General features: G+C 51.9%; 2 protein-coding genes across 2 annotated transcripts in view; one reads left to right on the forward strand and one right to left on the reverse strand.

Annotated features, from left to right (window-relative positions):
* Positions 1-179: 179 nt before the first annotated feature.
* Positions 180-9,829, reverse strand: LOC125959519 (ETV5-related protein Ets96B-like). Its single transcript, XM_049692344.1, has 6 exons — positions 9,776-9,829; positions 7,021-7,269; positions 6,567-6,957; positions 6,272-6,493; positions 4,130-4,273; positions 180-1,222 (listed from the first exon to the last, which is right to left on the reverse strand). The coding sequence occupies exons 1-6, from the start codon at positions 9,827-9,829 to the stop codon at positions 180-182; spliced, it is 2,103 nt and encodes a 700-aa protein (XP_049548301.1).
* A 9,936-nt stretch (positions 9,830-19,765) lies between these two features.
* Positions 19,766-20,015, forward strand: part of LOC125950493 (gamma-aminobutyric acid type B receptor subunit 2) — a 4,309-nt gene continuing 4,059 nt past the window's right edge. The window contains exon 1 of the mRNA XM_049678546.1: positions 19,766-20,015. This exon is cut by the window's right edge and continues 149 nt beyond it. Within this exon, the coding sequence (XP_049534503.1) occupies positions 19,766-20,015 (250 nt within the window).

Here is a 20,015-nt window from a genome sequence, read left to right on the forward strand (position 1 = left end):
ATTGCTTGTCTTTCAATAGAACAGATTCGATTTGTAGGTCAGCTCACTCACGCGGAACCGCATTTCCATACGGTTTTTGGGGTTCAGGGGGGATTGGAAAAGTATTCTTCCGAAGTTTTCCATGAGCAAAAGCAAAAGGACCGATTCCGCGCCGATACGCCGAACACATCCTCATCAACTCAATTGGTATGATTGTACGCCGAAGAGCTGGCCGAAAAGTAGGGATGATTCCGATCGACGTCATCCGAGTGATCACCCAGGGGAGGGCCCACCCCGTTGGCCGGATTGTGACAGTTGTGGTTCGGTGAAGCCGATGATGCTCCCCCATGGTGTGTGGCGTGACTGTGTCCGAGCGATCCGTCCATACCGTTACATGATTGGTGGTTAGTATGGTTTGCTCCAGCTCCTGCACCACCACCGGCGGTCGCGCCACCATAAGCCATGTTAAACAGGGCCTCCGGATCGCACACGAACTTGTACACGTACCGCTCACCGGCCACCTTCTGCATGATGCCCTTCTCGTAGTAGTAGCGCAGGCTGCGCGATAACTTATCGTAGTTCATGGCCGGTCGATTCTTCTGGATGCCCCACCGGCGTGCCACCTCTTCCGGTTCGACCAGCTTGAACTCCATGCCACGTCCGGTCCACGCAATGCACCCAGCGCTGGACGTTGGCTCATCGAGCAGGGCGACCAGAAACTGCCACAGCTGGAGCGATCCACGCCGTTGATGTAACGGCCCAGCACCGGGTCCACCCTGAAGTGCACTCAGCGGTGATGGGTTCGTCGTCGTCGTCGAGATACTAGCGATCGTACCGGCATTACCGGTGGTCCCGGATCCGTTACAGTAATCGCTTTCACTTGAGCTCACCATGTCCGCCGTCTGGCGGTACGCGTACCCCACGGACCCCGCACCCGCTGTGCTCTGCTGATGGAGAAAGGATTCTGCGACCGAGGACGCATGATGCCCGTCGCCACCGCCGCCTCCGCCGGATGATGGTTGACTCGTGCCGTGGCCAGCCAGGAGGGAATGCTGGTGCGATTCCAACGATACGGCTGCAGCGGCCGCAGCTGCCGCCGTGGCCAGATGGGATGATGTCGAGTCCGGAAAGATCGAATGCTGCGGGACGAGCTGCGGCGGTGAGGATTGCTGGGTTTGCAGCTTGAGCGAGGTGTAGAGCGGATCGGAGAACATACGTTCCGAGTACGTGTGCCATGCTGCGGCTGCTGATACTGGGGGTCAGGGAAGATATAAAGAATGACAAACAAAGAGAAAGAAGAAATCAGGATCAGAGATGCCAACAAAGCCAAGAGACCTGTTAAGCCACTAAGGCGGTGAGGGGGTGGAAACAGTGGAATCTCAGCCCCAGGTTAAAAGCATAAGGCTCTTGTATACATAATTGATGCCGTTAATAGAGCGCAGGAGCAGCTCCTGACGAGGTCGTCCCAGGCCAGCCCAGCCCAGCCCAGCCAGTCCGTTTGCACCCTGATGCACCTGCCGGAGGAACGCACGCACATGAGAGACCAAAGGGCGGGTGAGCGAGTAATAGGATTTGGTGGCCAAGTGGCAAAGGTGTGTGCTCGAATCCGTCGGGATTTCGGGAGGGGAAAATCCGGGACGAGTTAGTCAGCCAGTCAGTCAGGTAGCAAGCCAGCCATCATCCATTGTTAATTCATCGACATTTTTCCAGTCTCGAGATTTTTGCTTTCTTTCACAGAATCCGTCGGAGTCGGGTCGGAACACCGCCACCATCACCACCGCCTAAGCCGCCATCGTCAGCAGCAGCAGCAGCAGCAGCAGCTCACCCCTGGAACCTGAATGGCGGACCAACCACTGGAAGGAGTTAGTTTTTTGGCCAGGGGCGGGGCGGGGGCAGTCAAAGCAGCGCTTCAATTAGAAGCTTCATTTCATTTATATCAATTATGTAGACAAACAATTAGCTGCTCGTTTTTGGGCGAACCCGTGCGCGCATACCACCCTTCCCCCACCGCCCCCCCAATGAGGGAGCCATTAGCAGTTCCTCCACCTTCTTGTCCCTAGTGTCGTCTCTTTTACATTCTACCACCAACCTGGTCGGAAGGGGAGGATTTGTTGCAAATTTAATCTCCATTGTTTTCCATTGTTCCATCTCCGCACCCCATCATTACCAGCCCCTCAAACTGGCCATCATCGGCGTCATTAAATATGTTTGTTGCGTAAACAGTGGGTTGCTCATAAGCGGTTTTGGTGATACGGTGATAGGACGCATGGGAAACGCGCGTTAATATGGCGCACAGGACGATGGCGTCCAGCGTCCCTCTTCACCAGTACGAAGAGATTCGGATCGATGCAACAACCCCCGGGAGAAAAGGGTTTTCCCGGGTAGGAAAATCCAGTCTATCGGACGCCGAGAGGCCGAGGGCCACGCCACGCCAACATTGTTCAACATCGGGGTGATAATGCTAATGAAATGTTTGTCCACACCAACTAGGAGCAGCAGCAACAACCCTTCGGACTGGTGCGAAACGGGGTTTGTTCCCCCCCCCCCCCCCTCCCATGGAATCGGAGCTCCTAGGTTTTCCCCCTTTTTCCCATTCGGCTACGCCCCGGCACTCGCAAAAGGCTGCCGCGTTTGTGGCGCGTGGTAAAGGTTTAATGTAAAAATATGAATAATAAATGATGCGTAATGCTGCTGCCTTTGCCTGCTCCTGGCCATCGTTGAAGGTGAAGCCAACCAAAAACCCAGATTTGTTCGCTAACCAACTTTGACCGGGAACTACTGGTGCTACCGGGAATCGCTCGGGAATACCGGGAATAGGTTTGGTGCAGAAAATGATTAATGTTGTAGTCGGTCCACGGGCTGCTTTCCCCCATGCGGCAGGCTCTTGCAACATAATTTTCCGTTGCCTACATTCCATCAGCCATCAGGGATCTTCGATGGAATAGACTTAGCCGATGGAAACAAGCTAGATAGTGATTGGAAAATCGTATACCTCCACACCAGCCTTATGCTAATGCCTCCGTTTTGTTGGCTTTCAATAACCTCTAATCTGCGAAAACCAATCAGATTAATCAGAACCACACCAATACCGGGGGGCGGCCGCGCGAAACGCAGTTTGCCTTCGGGTGGTTACCAAAAGCAGGCGATGGCAATAAAAAAAGGAAAAGAAAAAAAACGGCGAGGAAACAAGTCAATAAGCCAACTACGATCGGTGGCTACGGGAAAAGCCACTCCGGCGGCGGGCGACACTTACGCGATAGCGAGGATGGCGCCACCATGCGATCAGCTATGAATATTAATTCCTCGAAACATATCCTTCCGAATCCGCTTTCTACTGACGCTCACTCGCGCTGTTTGCATTAACGTCAATCCGCGGATTGTGGTGGGTCCAGTAAGAGGTGAAAATTTACATTTTTTTTATTCTGTTTTTCCTCGCGAAAAGCCCACGAGAAGCCATTACCATCGCGCCATGATGGTTCGCCACCAATAGTGCATGATTCGACTGACAGTGAAATTCAATTTATAAGGCTCGCAATACATTCTGCGTGCCGAGAAACGTCAGCAATATTAACAATACCGTCTCATTGCTTCCTTCCTCTTTTATTTTTCCGTGTAAATTCTTCGAGGAAGAGGCGCCCGCCCGGGGGGAGGGGCGGAGACGTTGGGCCAATGTTGCGACTTATGACTTGTGTTTGTTCACCGTATGTCGTTGCACACCGCATTGCCCCGTGCCTCCGGGGCACGGAGATCGGAATTTTAAGAAGCGTCAAGTGGTGTGTCCCTCCCTCCGTGACAATCGCACCCCATTCTCGGGGCATCTTGGGGGTGGAATTCACCAGCGAGGGCGTGTGGCCACTGCGGGAATTAAATTATGTGGCAATTTTGATTCGCGCGTTTCTATTCATCCTGTTGATCCTAGTAGCCTGGGAAAAAGTACCGGCGGCAGAAATTTGTGAAGCAAATTGGAAAGTCAATTTCGGTTACATTTCCGTTCTCGCCGCCTCGCCTCACGTCGGTCTCTGTTTTGATTCCGCGGCCGTTTTATTTTGGTTAGTCAAATTTTGGGTCGTGGTAGGTCCTTGGCGTCTTTTCTTATGTCGCGCGATGTGCAACATTAGCACCTGCCGCCAGCGCAGGTCTACTTACTTACCGTCACTCGGTTCGCGTTTCACTAGCTGGGGTGGCGTGGAAAGCCGATAGCAGTAGGCGGCGGCTGCGGCGGCCGGATGAGCCGTGGCCGGGGTTGTCGAGAAATCGAAAAATGCCGAACGTTCGTTCCGTAGGTTTTTCGAAGCTGAGCCAGGATGGTCGGACAACGCGAAGGTGTGCCGAAGGTAGGTTGTGCGGGGGAAATGAGGAAAAGAAAACATATCAGTACAATCAACGGGAAGGGCGCCGTGTGTGTTTGTGTTTGTGTGTGTGTGTGTGTGTGAGGAGCGGTCACCAACCAGCCAGTTGCAGTTGCGTCTTGAAGAAGAACGTATGTTCTGGCAAAAAAAAAAGTATGCTTCACCAAGCCAGCATCGAAGACGGCCATGCGAGTGAACTAGGGGCGCACCCCGACAGCAGGAACCCGCGCCCCGTGACATCCGTTTCCTTTTTCGAAGGAGAAGAGCGCAGACCCGCTTGTGTGTTGTTGTTCGAAGAAGTTCCGTTGACACATCGGGATCGAAACCGGAGGCATGGAAATCTCCGGCTTGAACGGGAACCGGCTCTCCGGGAACTGAAGCATCGCTTGTGTGCGCGAGCAGAACAAAGTCAAAGCGATGGCACACTTCTTCTTGGGAAGCCCGGTACAGGTTAGGCATCTGCCGTGCCACCCGCTGTGGCCAAATATTAAAGTCCTTTGTGTAATTTAGTTTCTGATTATCTGGCACATCACCATGATGGGGGCGGGACGGCAAAAGTTAAGTGGGAAAAATCCCGTAAGATGTTTTCCCATTTCGTTCGCTGACAACAACAAGACGGCAGCGATCTGCTGTTGAAAGGTCGGTCGGCAAGATCGGTTTAATGCGCAGGATGAGAGTGAGGGCAGGTATCCGCCGGAGTCGGTATTATACCGCGAAATATGTCGGTTTTTAAAACGATTTCTTCCAAGGAAACTCTTCTTTTGTTGCTATTTCACTTCGTCAAAGTGTCATTGTTTGAGAGCGACAGACCGTTGGATGGTGGAAAATTGATGCTTTTCGTTCCCTTTCCACGAGAATTGTTCAATTCATGAGAATAAACATTACACTAAGCTTAGTCAGTAAGGTAACAAAAGGATAAGTACAGGATATGTTTCAAAAGTTTTCACAGGCATACAAAAGCCGCTATAATCATGTCTAATAGTGATAAAAGTGAATAAAGGATATCTAAATTGAAATTGGGAACATTATACAAGCTACTGACGTTGCTTATTGGCCGCGTTCAAGCTATTAAAGGGGTTTAATTTCTACGTGAAGAAGAATATAAAACAAACACCTTAAAATTATTCAAGGCTTATATAATGGGACCTTAATATACCCATCATGTCTCATCAACAGCACACCTTATAGTAGTAGGCTGTTCGGTTACCATGAGAATGAAAGACAACTATCCAGCCCGACCAGTCAACCTAATTAGTGCTCATTAAAATAGAAAAAATGGAATATAATGGAACATATAGATCTTTAAGGCATTTTAATCTCCGCACGGATTATGCTTTCCAGTTATATTTTTTATGATGGGCTCCACATAAACAAGTGACGGATCAAATTATCAGACAAGATCCTTGTGCTGTGCCATCATATTCATAATATTCAACCCTGTAACCGAGTTTATGTTCTGATAAGCAATATCAGCGGTGTGGCCGCTCCGCAGCTCAACACCGGTTGTCGATGGATGATTTAATATGTTTCCAATGCCCTCGGGGCGGCCAACAAGTGAGTGCGGGCTAACCGACCGTATGTTTAACTACCGTACGACTGCCACAGTTAATTGAATTTATTTTCGTACAAAATGCGAAACATAAATACCTTCCACAACCATCACCGGCCACAACCGGCAGCCCCCTAGGTGGCTATAAAAGGATGGTACGCGGCTATTTGTTCTACGGAACGCTGGTCGTACACACACCCTCTCACTCACTCTCTTGCCCCTTTCCTGCCGATCGACGTCGTTTCGCTGTTTGCGCGGGAGTCAATATTTGGTTCGAGAGCAACGCAAGTAAATAATTTACTCTAAAGTGTAACACACTTTATTAACTTTCCTGCCCTGGCCTGGCTGGAGCGGCGCGATGTGCGTTGCCGCGTTGCGAGATACTCACCGTGACCATGGCGCAACGCACCGTAGCTTCCACCATCCACGCATCCTTCACCTTCGAGGTGAGCATCGGGGGCGTGTGAGGCGACCGCTGCTGCTGCCGTCCAGAGGTCACGCGGATGATGATGCGGATGATGGTGATGATGGTGGTGCGGATGATGGTGATGATGGTGATGGTGGTGGTGCGAGTTGAGCCGATACTCGGAACTGATCCGATACTCCGGATAGAAATCTGTGACGGAGAAATTCGATTAACCGAAGGCCAAGAAGGGGCCATTTGCGCGCCCCTCCCCGTGCGGCCTTACCATTCGCTAATGCCGTTGTCGCCGTTGAACCATTGCCACTGTGAAACGGGTTGACGTGGGCGGCTAGGCTGGATGTGCTGGCAATGGTGGCTGCAATCGCTCCGGCCGTTCCTGGTTCCGGCGATTCCGATACGGTCTGCTCATCACCAGTCCGGTGCTGTTGCTGCTGCTGCTGCTGCTGCTGCTGCTGCTTGCCCGATGTTGGTTGAGCTTGCGACTGTGAGTTGGATTGCGATGAGACTGGTGCTGGGCCATTACTGTTGCCCCCGGTGGAGCTACTGCCACCAGCACCACCACTACCAGAGGTCAGTCGATTGTCCTGATTGAGCTGCTGCTGCTGCTGCTGCTGCTGGACCACCGAGTGCTGCTCCAGATGCTGCTGTTGTTGCTGCTGCTGTTGCTGGTGAAGATGGTGCTGGTGGAGAAGATAATTGGCAGCGGCTGAGGATGCGGCCGGCGATGACAGGGACGTTGACAGGAAGTCGTTCGTGTGCTGCGGGTGATGGAGGTGGTGGTGGTGCACGGCCGTCGTCGTCTGGTCGACGACGAGGGTTGCGCTGGCCGTACGGTTGTTGTCACCCCCGCTGACAGCGAGAATCAGTGCGGCCGTCGTCGAGGCGGAGGTCGTGCACGGTTTTGAGGACGAACCGGCTCCCGTTCCTGCTGCTACGGCGGCGGCTGCTGCTGCGACGGAATCGAGGTCCTGCTGTGAGCGTAATGTAGTCCCGAACCGTGGCCACACAGCCCACAAAGAAGCAAAAGGAATGGAGGTAAACAGAGGAAAACCAACCACCAAGAGACAGAGGAATAGAGCGAGAGAGAAGAGAGATGTAGTAAGATAGAAGAAAGAAAATCTGTTAACATCCGCAGCTCAATCAATGTTATCATTTATCAAAATCTATTTTCCCAGCAAACGGTCTAGCACAAGCAGGACCGCTTCCACCATTATCAGCAAGGTATGTCCAGCTTTGGCTTTGGAACATTAAATATTAATCGTCTTTTCCGAATCACAGTGGGTTTCAGATGCGTTGCAAGCTTCTTGGAAATGAAATAGCGACACAAGCCTACTGTGATGGAGCTACACGACGTTGAACACGATTATTAGCTTCGATCACAACGAGTAGCTCCCCCTGGGGAGCGCATAGTTCAAGGCACAGTCCACAGGTATTATTACAGATTTTCACCTGCACAATACAAATGAAGCAACACAGTGAAATGCCTCAAGATGGTTGGTTAGCCATTAGCGGACATTAAGTTAATCAAATATTTGCCCCCGATGACATTGCAGCAATTGGTCACACCGCAGAGCGCCATGGATCGGCATCGGGTCCGCCGGTCTGGTCTGCGGTCTTGTCACAGTCTCGAAGGGGAGGCGAGGGAGCACACACGTCACAAAAGGACACCTTGGCGAACGCCCAGAAGCGCAATGTCTGTATCGTTCTGCACCGTTTTCCATTACGTAATGTGTGTGTGTGTGTGTGTCTGTGACGACGACGAGGCCCAGGAGTTTCCTGTTACGAGTCCTGTGGATCGGTATTGTCTCCGTTGAGCGTGCCGCTTCATCATTCCTCCCAGTGGTGACACTTGAATTCCCCCCCCCAGGGGGAAGTGTAAACAATGATGAAGCCAATTCCTCGGCGGAATTTCTCGACACCCTCGGCGGCACGGGGTGTCAACCTTACGCACAAGCACACACACACACACGGTCGCATGAACACCTTAAGACAATTGTTCCCCAGTGTGACACGGACAACACGATGTTAACAATGGTGTCAACACGGAGTGACACCGATTGGCGCGAGGGTGGTCAGCAGCAGCAGCAGCAGCAGCAGCAGCAACAGGAGTAGCACGGTCCGGCTCATTAAGTAATTGGCTTTCGATGTATCCTGAATGCTGGTAGATGGTCACCGGTTGCTCCCGGTATGGCTAAAGTTCTTCACTGTTTTTTTACTGTCTTATCCCTCCTTCAATGCCACCTCGAGAGTCAGAGAACTCTCTGACTGGGATGAAATGAAGTTGAAATAGAATTTCCCGTTTTGGCCGCGCGAATCGGGCCGTGCGATATCCGCCGCGAGATTGTTTTTGCTTCCGGAACAGCCCTTCTCGAGGGAAGTTGCGTCGTTTGGCGCGATCTGGCCGTCCCTGGCCGTGGTATTTTCTTGCGCGAGAGTTAAGAACGGGAAGATCTTTATAGAACTTGGTCTCCTTTTTTATCTAAGGTACTGTCGATGTCGATGGATCATCGCGTAGCAGTTGAGTTGGGGTTGAGTTTCTTAAAGGAAATTGAATTAGTTGCACAGTGACAGTTGCCATTCGGAGTGCGATTGCAGCAGCGTTAATACGTTTTTCCATTACGGATTTCTGATAGTTCTTTAATCTTTTACTGTTTCGAAATGGATTTTCAAGCATGGAATAATCTACAATCCAGCAGAAGAAGTAAAAACGGTAACACAAAAACGCAGAAGGCGTAAAAGCGAAGCACAAAAACGCATCCTCCAAAAAGGCGAATCCTGCCGCGAACTCCTGAATCAGATGCGCCACAAAATGGCGTCATGAAGCAATTAGTCGAAATGGAACGAAACAAGAGAACCAGACGAGCGAACTTTAAGCCAACATCCTGCTGGCGGCCTTCAAAAGCAACATCCTGGTGGTGCGGTTCCCGGTTGCGCCTCCCCGATTACCGATCGCAACTCCGACGCCCCGGATCCGCCGACGTACCGACGACTGGGAGTCGATTCCGTCCGTCCGTCCGTCTGTCCGTCCGTCCGTTCGTCCACCGGAAGCCGTCGCCATTCCGATTTCGATTTGCTGACAAATCTGAAAATCGATAAATTTGCAACATTTTGCCTACATGCTTGTGCCGTGCCGTTGGTCTGCCATCCGCTTCGATGTGCGGATTGGTGTGCCCGTCAGGTTGAGCCAGGGGTACGCAGCGTTCACAGTGTGTGTGTGTGTGCTTGTGCACTCCTTTTTGAAGAGCCTTTTGGATGGCAGGAAAAAGAGGATGGAAAAGAGGATCTGCATACACTCCCGCCGGAGTTGCCGTATTGGGGACATTGGCTGAACGAATTGCGACTTCCGTTCGGTATTCGGCATTGAAAGTGAATTGCTGCTGCCGAATGGCGGCCGACTTATCCTTACGATGGAGTTCATTTTGATCAAAAAAGAACAAAAGAGGAAGGTATAAATTGATGACTCCAAAAACCTACCAAGCGCCCCAGAGTGGACTGTATTGGGCTGATGTTCTGTGTCAGGGTATTCATTCTATCCACCGGATCCTGGTAGTGCGCTGGTGAGATGCAGGAATACTGTCGGTACCGTTACGACAGGACGTTTGTAGGAATATTCCAAATTCAACGACACTGGGAACGTCTCCACATGCTAGACACATACACACACACAAGCACTTATCCAGCGAGGATTTCTTAAGACCTCATCCGTCATGATCACTGACCACACAGGGTCGCTTTTGCTATTCCTTTAAACAATTAACCACAAGTTGCAGCACCAGCAAGGACACACCAGCAGGAAACACTTTTGTTCGCACACTATACTGCAGGAGGACACCTGGAATGCACTCACACTCCCGGAAAGGGATACACTCTGGTCACAACCGCGGAAGGTCCCCGGAAAAGTCAACCAGCAACCTGAACGGTACACGGTCAAATAGCGACCCGCCATCGAACTCCAGCGAACAATGGCTGGCCAGAGGATGTGTTTGCGATATGCAAAGTATGCTAGCAACAGGATAAGGACGGCAGGTGCTCCTTGGTAACCATGTACTGCATGCGCGTGAGTAGACGCACCCCAGTAGTCCACGGCTGTTGTTGTAGTTGAACGTGAAAAGTAGGCGGTCCTTCGCGAGGGTGAACTAGATTTGCGCAATCGTGTGCGCCCCCTTCCTTCCCGGGGGGAGATGACTCTCGCGGATGGATGACGCCCATCGGACTGGAGTGGAGGCGCTTTTCCGCTGCTGCTGGAGCTGGAAAGCGTCGTAGCTGGTGCTAGCGGTCCTATAGTTGGGTGTCCGAGAGAATCCACACCGATACCGTGGGGGAAAGGGTGTTGGTTAGTATAGCATTGCATGGATTGGAGGAGGTTCTTTTGTGTGGGGCTTTTTATCTCCTCGGCCTCATGGCCGTTCGGTGGCGTAGTTTTGTCAAGGTTTTCATCGTTTTGCGGACACTGGGTGGAAGGATGAAATATTCAAACCGGCTACCACTGCGAGTTTTCCACGAAAACCATTGACACACCGGGCGCACCGGGCAGGAGTTTTGGTGTAAGCAACATCTCCAACCGGATGCTGAAGCCATATTGTTAGAGCCAGTAGAGTAGGCAGCAGCAGCAACGGTAGTAGTAGTAGTAGCAGTAGTAGTATTACTATTACTAGCCGCACGATGCTGCGCCACTTGTTCTGCTCGCCATTTTATTGTCTTTTGCTTTGATTGAAAGTTTCGAGTGCTCGCTGCCGCCATTTTGGTCCAGAAAGAGTGGGCAATGTGAAAAGGTGAACGGGAGTACCTATTGGGAGTACTTTTAAATGACAGTGGTGGTGCGATGGTGCGGTTGTTTAATAATTTACTGCAAAAAGGGCGGCAAAGTTCAAATTTCAATTTGCGTCATTAAGTATTAACAGGGCCCCGACCACGGGAGGTGGAGATGAGGTCGGCGCTAATATTTTACTTACCTTTTGCTATGGCCGTCCATGGGCTCGACAGGCACCGTGCCGTGTGTGTGTGTATGTGTGTGAGTGTTAGGAGCATCTCTCCGCGTCCTTCATCCAGGATGAGGTTGCACCGCACAAGCGAGTGGTTGTCGTGACGCGACAAAAACAAACTACAATAAAACAAATCAAAAAAAGTGAAACACTCAGTGGATATCGTGGAGTACATTTTTATTATTATCGCACCCCCCACGTGCCCAGGACTCGCTTAGAGAGCGAGTGATAATTTTTATGTAATGCTTTTAAATGAGTTTCTATGCAATTAGGCTCGTGCATTATGCACGGCAGAGTCGTGCAATATGCAACGGCCGCACTCTTGTCGAGCTAGAACACGGGGTAAAGCTTTTGCATAATAGATGTGAATGCGAATCCTGAATGGCCATCCGTGGCTACTGGAAGGGGTTGGTCATCGACGATAATGCAATCGATGAGACCGTGCACACAAGCACCTTTGTTCCATGGGGGGCGATATTTAAATGGTGAATTAAATATGCTAATCACATGTCAAAGAAGAGAAATAATGCAGTGGTTACTATTTTTTATTATCATTTTTATTTAATTAAAAAAATGGTCATCGAATTATTTGAGCTTGATGAGTGTCATTAAAATAGTACAATTCAAACGCACGCGCCAGAAGGTAACAGAAGTAACAATTTTGGATAATGCTTTGATCTAAGTAGGGCTTTCTGTATTAACAAATATTAGTTGCTGCATATGATGGGCATGGCATTGCTACCATATCTGCTTCTAGTTGATGTTTTCGAATGATTTCCCTTACAGGATGCAGCGTAAAAGATAATCCCCCTCAGGCCGTACCGGTATGCATAGAATTCAATCTATCAAACACCTGTTGCACCTTTCCAATTCGTTTCCTTTGCTTCAAAACAAAGCCTACCAGGATGCAACTCGCTCCATCGCCTCCTTCAAACGAATCACATTTCTTTCCTTTAACACATTTCGCAGTAACCCGAACGAAAAGTGAAACATAACCTCAAACCTTGCAGTGAATGACCATTTCCCGCCAAAAACCAGACCAACTAGTTCCGGTCTTAACCGGCGAACTGTTGCGAGCACGTGCTTGCCATTTCCCCTCCGTGAGAGCACCACCGAGTAGGGCGCAGGCGCGTCGGAACGGCTGGCGTGCCACCAGAACAGTACACCGGGAGCGCACACCTGGCACCGAGCAGTTCTCGCCTGCATGGCATGCAGGAAGCGAACAGCGAGAGCACCGGAGTGGGCGCACCGCAAGAGATGGGCACAAGGATGCTGCCAGACGGTGGAACAGACACGCGAACGTGGCATACGCGAGCGAGCGACCGATTGGATCAGAACAGAGAGCAGAGGAGAGCAGAGCAGACAGGATACGACAACGCCACCGGATCGCTCAGCATCGTACATAATTAATAAAACAAATAAACGAGAACACGACGACGACGACGACGACGACGGAGATGACAGTGAATCGTTTGGAGTCCTGTGAGCGGGGGGTGCGATAGGCCTCCACAGGCCGGGTATCAGGTGAGACAGGAGGGTGGGAATATTCAAGGGCATAGCATCGCAAAAAAAAAAAACAAAAAAACAGGAAGGGCACGGGAATGTAGGACGCGGAAAATCGCGCGCGTGGTATGCATGGTTTGGTAGAACGCTCTACTTGATGGATGCACGGATGTCAGGGAAGAGAGGGTGAAGAGAGGGTGGTTTCCTCTTCGTTGAAGAGCTTCGTCACCCGCTCCTTCACCCGCGCGTGTTCCCGCGTGCGGACAAATGCGGAAATGCGAGCAACCGGAACACACGCCAGCGCGCACTCCTTTTCCTTTTCGAGCATCCAATAATGGACGCTAACGGAAACGGGAACGGGAAATGTAGGTCCTTCTCCTTCTCCTCCTCCTCCTTCTGCTCGTTCGATGCAAAGAAGTCAGGTGAAATTGGTGGGTGGGGTTCCAAAGGGAAATGAAACAAAAGCCGCCGCCGCCGCCGTCGTCGTCGTCGCATTCGGTCGTCACGTCACGATGTAACTCGGGCGGAAGATGCTGCTGTGTTGCTCTCGGTGTGCGTCCTCAGGGCATCCATGGTCGTGACCGTGGTCGTCGTCGTCGTCGTCCTCGTCGTCGTCACGGCAGTTGCATTCGAGATTCTGGCGTGTTCGGACGGGTTCTCGGAACTCGGAGCTGATGCTGCGCGCGCGGTCCCGTGGACCATGTTCACCGCCGTAGCAGCAGCAGCAGCAATAGTTCGGCGAAGCTAGAACGAACCTCCCAACGTGTGCGCGCGCGTGTGTGTGTATGTATGCGTAGGACAGCTGCTGCTCTTTTTGAAACTTTGATGAGCATTAATTGCACTTTCATAACCTGTGGGCCCGTAAAGTGGTGTGCGGTGTCATCGCCTGGCGTCGTAATTCCCCTTTCGACAGCGACCCCCAGCAGCAGCAGCAGCAGGACCAGCAGCACCAGTACCAGCACCATCAGCTTGGTTGTCGTTTCGCAAAGTTACATTAAAATTTGAATTAAAAAGTGAGAAAAAGAACAAAAGAAGAGAAATAGGAGAAGGAGACGCCAGAGGTCGGTGGTAGAGGGATCGGTGGGGCGAGGTGTACGGTTGCCAAGTGATGGCACCGAGCGGAGTAAAGTGGCTGGAGTAAAAGTGGACCAACAGCAACAACATGCCGATGGTCGTGTTCAACACACGGGGGTCAAGTGGTGTGTACACGGTGTGTCCGCCGGAACGGCATGTTTTTGGGTTCCCCCTGGGGGAAGTTTATCCGCAGATTGAAATGGTACCACGGTATGGCACGGTAGGTAGGTACCCGTGCACGCAAGCACTAGGCCAATGTTCCGATGTCCTGGTGGTGCTGCTGCTGCTGCTGCCGCCGTGCACGGTTTGAACGAAACGAACGATTTGATCGCGAAGTGAAGTGCTATTTGGGCAAAAGGCGTACGAAGGGTGAGAAGGGAGGGGAAGTGGAAGAAGTGAAGAGTGTACAAACTATCCAAATACAACGGACAACACACGGACGGACGGACGGACGGACGGACAGCACGGATCGCCTGGCGTGGATCGCGAGCAACGCAAACAACGACGACGCGTTCCGGGAAATTCCGGCCATACGCCGGCACACACACACACACTCATATCGAACGCTGGCCAGCCAGCTATCCAGCAAACGGATGAGGAAGCCGCTGTAAAGGGTAGGTGGTAGGTGGGTAGACGTGTGTGTTTGTGTGTTGTTGACCCCGCGTTTGATGAGATTTCCTTGTCTTTGCTTCGGTTCGGTTCGTTAGATTAGTGCCCCCGGGGGGGACCGAAAGGACACGAGGGGTGCGAGAGGGGTGAAGGGGTCGAAAAAGGGTCGGGATACGGTCCGGTAACCCCCGACAAGCTAAAAATAGCTTGTCCCCTATCGACGGGAATCGAATCGAGTGATGGAAGTGGGATTTAATGAATCCGCTTCATTCGTTCAATCAAACCTGAAATGGTATTTGGGCGATACCGGGATGCCCGGCTTATGCTGGAATGGTCCCAGGACATGGAGAGGATGTCCCCGGATGTCCTCTGGATGTGATTTCTCCGATACTCGACTACAGGTCGAGTTGTGTTCGAATCCCATTCATCTCGGGGTAGCAAGCAAACAGAGGGACGCCAAGGACGAGGATACTATCTCGATGTCAATGCTTGGTCTGGCTCTAGGTCGTTCCTAGTGTTTTGGTCGACTAAAGAGGCAGAGTGCTTGAGAGGGAGAGACGTAGAAGAAGGAAGACGAGCGAGCGAGCGAGCGGAGCGCAGATCCTTAAAACCTCCTTTTAATAGGCGAGCTTTCAAGTGCACTCCCGGTTAAATGCATTTAAATTAAAATTCAATTAGAAGGAAACATTCATATGCAGTATAGGGTGCGCGCCCGGCCAAGGCGCAGGATCTAGAGGATCTACGGAACGGAGGAGTCTCTGCTGTGTGTGTGTGTGAGAGAGAGAGGGCGAATCAAGTGTAAAATCGATCGAAGCAACCCAAAGGGCCCCAGACGCGGTGGTAGTCGCATTCGTAGTAGTAGTAGGCTCTGTGCTGTGCGCCCCTCTTAGCCCATGGAGTACGCGGTGGCCGTGATTCCCTTTGGTGCTTGAGTCACGCCTCGGGGCCCGCCGAGGGGCCCTCGCCACGCGAGGTCATACTCCCCGCGTCCCCACCCCGCTTCCCATGGCACCATAACGGTTCGGTAACGAGCGAGCGGATGTGTGCGCCGCATACGATGCGAACGTGCGAACATGATTGTCGTACCGTGCCTACCGCCTCCTTTCCCCTTCCCCCTCCCCCTCCTTGAATGTCAGTGGAGGTCCTGGCGTGGCCGCAAAAGCAGCGAGCGCAATTATCTGTGAAGAGCGACAGCGGCGGTGTCGCTGTACGGCCGTTGCTGAGGTTGCACTTTGCCGCCCATGAAGATGAAGATGGTTTTCCTTTTGATATTTCCGTTCCCTTCCGTTCCGTTCGCCCTCTGGCTCCGGAAGTAACGTGCTCGATGCCACCGCGGCCATATGGCGGCCGTCTACTCGTCTGCTCGTTGATGATGATGTGACTTTACCACTTTTGACTGGCACTTTGAAATGTGGGCCCGGTGGCGCGCTTGTATGTGTGTGTGTGAATGTGTGTAGGTCCCTTTGGGCCTCAGTTCCATCCCCTACACCACCTCTTCAGATGCTGGTACAAATGATGATTCGAACACGCGATTCACTTTCGGAAGACACTTGCTTTTGCCCGCTTTAAAGCAGATAACCTGATGGACGTGTGTTCGGCTCGCTGGCACTGGCTGGCACACTCCACGCCACCAAGATCGTGTTTCACGGTCACACACACACACACACACACACCCATATACACACGTGAGAGTGAAAGCATTGCACGGTCGAAGGAAGGAAATTCCGCAACAAAACGAAACACAATGATGGACATCGCAGCATTTGCAAGAGAGGAAGAGAAGTTTGTTCCCCCGAGATCGAGATCCGCGGCAAAAATGGCAAAACGGATGCTTCACCTTCCCGGGCACCCACCTACTACACACCCGCTCCATACCGTGCCCCCCGGCGTTCGGTTACCTATTGTGGTCATTGTGTAATTTACCTCGAGTGCTTTTGCTCGAATCCTTTTCCCGGTGTTTCGCGAGGGGTGGAGGGTGGAGGGCCGCTTCTCCGGTGGTCTTTGTAAAGAAGCCACAGCCGGAGCCACAGAAGCAGCAGCAGCAGCAGCATCGATATTATTTATTTTCTGGAAACATTGCGAACGAGACGAGGACAATGGTAAACCGTGGTCGAGGGGCAGGGCAGGTGGTTTCGTTCTGTCGATCGCGTCTTCATTTACCACGTTGCACGTGTGCCACCACCGTTTTCTGGAAAGGGAGAGGAAGATAAGGGAGCTGCAAAAGAAAGGGCTGGAGCGTTGTTTTGTTCTTATTAACAAGCTCTCGCACACGCAGCAACGCGCAGTACCGGGAGTTGTATGTTGCGCCCACAGCATAACCGCAGACCTCATAACCCAACCTCAAAAACGGTGGTTACTGTGACCGCGGTTAGGCGTGGTGTGGTGGGGGCCAGGCCAGGTGGCAGATGCAAACACGAAAAACAAAACCAAAACCAAAACAAAAAAAAAAAAACCATAGCAGCCACTGCGAGTGCGAGCGAGAAAGAGAAAATGGTAAAAGGTTGGCCAACCGCACAGTAGGACGACGACGGGGCCTGAAATCGGAGAAACAAAGGCCACTCGTATAGACCCCCTTCTTCCACTCTCCCCGCCCCTTCCAATGCACCCTCCTCTTCGGTCTCATCATCCCCATTCCAGTTTGTTCCGTTTCAATGGGCATGTGGGGCCTCGCAGCAATCAGGAGCAGGTTAGGGCATCGAGTGGCCACACACACACACACTGGAGCTATCCGTGCTTTAATCCGGTGCTCCAGTGCTCCAGTGCCGAGCAACCCCCAGCAGCCCTACTGCTACTGCTACTACAGTGCGTCTCGCATGTAGCGTCGCTAACGAGGCCCAGATGGACGGGACGGGATGGGACGTTGCTTGGATGTAGCAATCCCCGCCACGCCGACTGAGATCGACAGACGCGAGGCTCGTTCACTCGGCTCGCCACACGTTGCGCTTACCGGTAAGCGCTTAGCCGTTATAATATTACTCGCTTCAAGAACGGGGCCTTCACCCTTGTGCCTTTCGGGATTGGAAAACCATCGACCACCCCTCCGAGGGCGAGGAGGCTTATACCCCTATCTATCTCCCGAGGTCGAGTCGATACAATAACAGGATCCCGGAGACAGGATGGCGACAGGACAGGACAGGAGCCTACAGCAGCCGGCCTGGAGATAGAGTCGAGTCGAGTCGAGAGCGCCTTATCGCTTCAACTCGACGGAACCCATTGTGTTCGTCACGTTTTGCGTCGGAAATGGAGACGCATGGTACTGATGTCGAGGGTGTGGGGAGGGGGTTTGTAAACCGCAAAAGCTGTGCAGGCCAGAGGCTCAGGCCTACATACACGGCTCAGCTGTGTGGACTCTCTCTCTCTCTCTCTCTCTCTCTCTCTCTCTCTCTCTCTCTCTCTCTCTCTCGAACGAGCGAACTGTTCGGCGTTCGCTTTAAGGCCACCGATGCCATCATGACATCAGGCTTACGGCGAATCAACCGTGAGAAGGTCAATTCACTTATGCGCTTTTACATAAACCCCTTTTCCGTCTCTTCGTTCCCCCCTCGGTCTTCGGTCTTGATGGCTGATTGATGTACTACTGTTGCTGCTGTTGCTGCTGCTGCTGCTGCTGCGTGGGATAACGTGCGTGCTATGGGCCAGTGGATCATTAGGAATAGGCCCCGAAGGATGCTGCGCCGCTCGTGGCATGCTTGGTGTGCTTTATTGCCGCTTTGGGACCGCTTTTTTGGGGTCCTGACTCCGACCTCACTTCGGCGCGATTGTTGATCGTTGTCGACGTTGTGAAGGGAACATTAACTCCCATCCCTTCGCGATGACAACGATGACGGCAACGACATCGCCATGGAGGGGCGATGGGCGAGGGATTAATGAAATGTCGTCGTCGTCCTTCCTCCTTCCGTTGTGTAAGTCGCTTTCAATGACGCACGTCTAGGAAAGGGGGAGGTCTGATAGGAAACAACACCGCGAGTACTCGGAACATCGGCTGCTGCTGATGCTGCTGCATTGAATCCTCGCTCTAATGAGGATCAAATTACGGGCGACAGCTTACACCGAGCCTTGGCTTCGAGCGAGGAAGTGCTCCAGCACCAGAAACATAACGGCCAATAACCCCAATTATGCGGCTCGTGCGTGCCATACACGCGATGTAATTGGATGCAGAGCTTATATGTAGAGAGCTCCTTTGGTAGCGAGTGGTATTAATAAACAATTGCCCCGAAAACACTCGCACCAACCATAATGGGAATTGATATGGGATGGATGGTCAAGGTGGTCAACATGGTATGGCAAACACCAAACTTTATCCTTATAGCATCCCGGAGCAACACGATCTCCGCTTCTCACGGAACCTTCTGAAGGAACAATGGAGGAGCCTCCCCCCCCCCGAGGGGGAATGATTATCTTTCGTGCGAAAAGTTGGTCCTTCTCTTTCGGATGACCGTACTGGGTGCCATCCTTCCATCGACCTTCCATCATTCGTCATGCATCAAATCGGGTGAAGGTGGCGTGGTGTGTTGGCCAGCTGTGCCAGGGCCATATAATCGTCCGCTTTCGGAAACTTTTCTCCTGAAAAATCCTGCATGCCGTAGCGCATGTAGTGCATCAAAGTAGGGCGTACATCATCTCGCTATCCACTAACATCACATCTTCCCACGGTGCATCCGGTGTTGGTGTAATCTGGGATTTGTTTTAAAAATAACTTCGTCTATAGCAGGCAGACCAGCGAAGTTGGGGCCGGAATTGCATCGTCGCATTCCGGCAGGCGGCAGGAAAAAAAAAAACAGGCGAACAGAGACAAAGTTTTCTTTTGTAGACGAGATGTTCCTTGGCATCGCAGATTGGAGCTGATGTAGCCGATTCCGGGGGCCCGGAACCGACATCGAAGTTCATCTTAAAATCATGTTCCAATAACATTTAGTGTTTTTTTTTTGGCGGCAGCCAGCTGCTTTGCCGCCTACTGCCGGTACGATGTAAAGAAGGGGCGTAATACGTTGTGGAACTTAGAGTTGTTTCCGATGAAGAGGATGTACGCCATTTTTCCGCTCCAGCATTATTCCACCAAGATGATTCCACTTTGCAGAACATCATGTCGCTGCGTTCGCGTGTCGAGTCCCCTGTTCCTGGTGCTGGTGTGCTTATGTTTATTCATTCGAATCATTTCAGGCGCGCTTCATCTTTATGGCATTGTGGTTTGCCAGGGTTAGGGCACACGATGGCTGTACAAGTAGTGGGCTTTTGTGGTGTGGAATCGTCCGCTAGAAAGTGAAAGAGAAAGAGATTTTCCATTCATCTAGGAGAGATGGCACATCACCTGTGCAACGATATGATGCTGGCAGCAGCGCTGCTCGCTTGGTTGCTGATCTTAGGAGGCGCCTTACCTGGACTGCCACTGGTATTGGGCAGCGAAAGTAGTAGTGTGATGGTTGGCGGATCGCGCCAATACCAGGGACCAAACCTTTCGCAGGAACTCAACCGTAACATCATCAACACCGTGTTCGAGCGCACGAGACCGGCCGGTACGGATCGTCGCTGGAAGGAGGTAACAATAC

The sequence above is a fragment of the Anopheles darlingi genome, chromosome 2 (assembly GCF_943734745.1).
Source record: "Anopheles darlingi chromosome 2, idAnoDarlMG_H_01, whole genome shotgun sequence".
Classification (NCBI taxonomy): domain Eukaryota; kingdom Metazoa; phylum Arthropoda; class Insecta; order Diptera; family Culicidae; genus Anopheles; species Anopheles darlingi.

What these genes read in the sequence shown, in the direction of transcription:
- LOC125959519 (XM_049692344.1), bottom strand. Translation starts at nt 9,829, where the DNA reads ATGAATACCCTGACACAGAACATCAGCCCAATACAGTCCACTCTGGGG. An exon ending in GACAACGGCATTAGCGAATG is followed by an intron (nt 6,494 to 6,566) that starts GTAAGGCCGCAC and finishes TCTCCGTCACAG; the next exon opens with ATTTCTATCCGGAGTATCGG. An exon ending in CTACGGTGCGTTGCGCCATG is followed by an intron (nt 4,274 to 6,271) that starts GTCACGGTGAGT and finishes ATCCTGGCTCAG; the next exon opens with CTTCGAAAAACCTACGGAAC.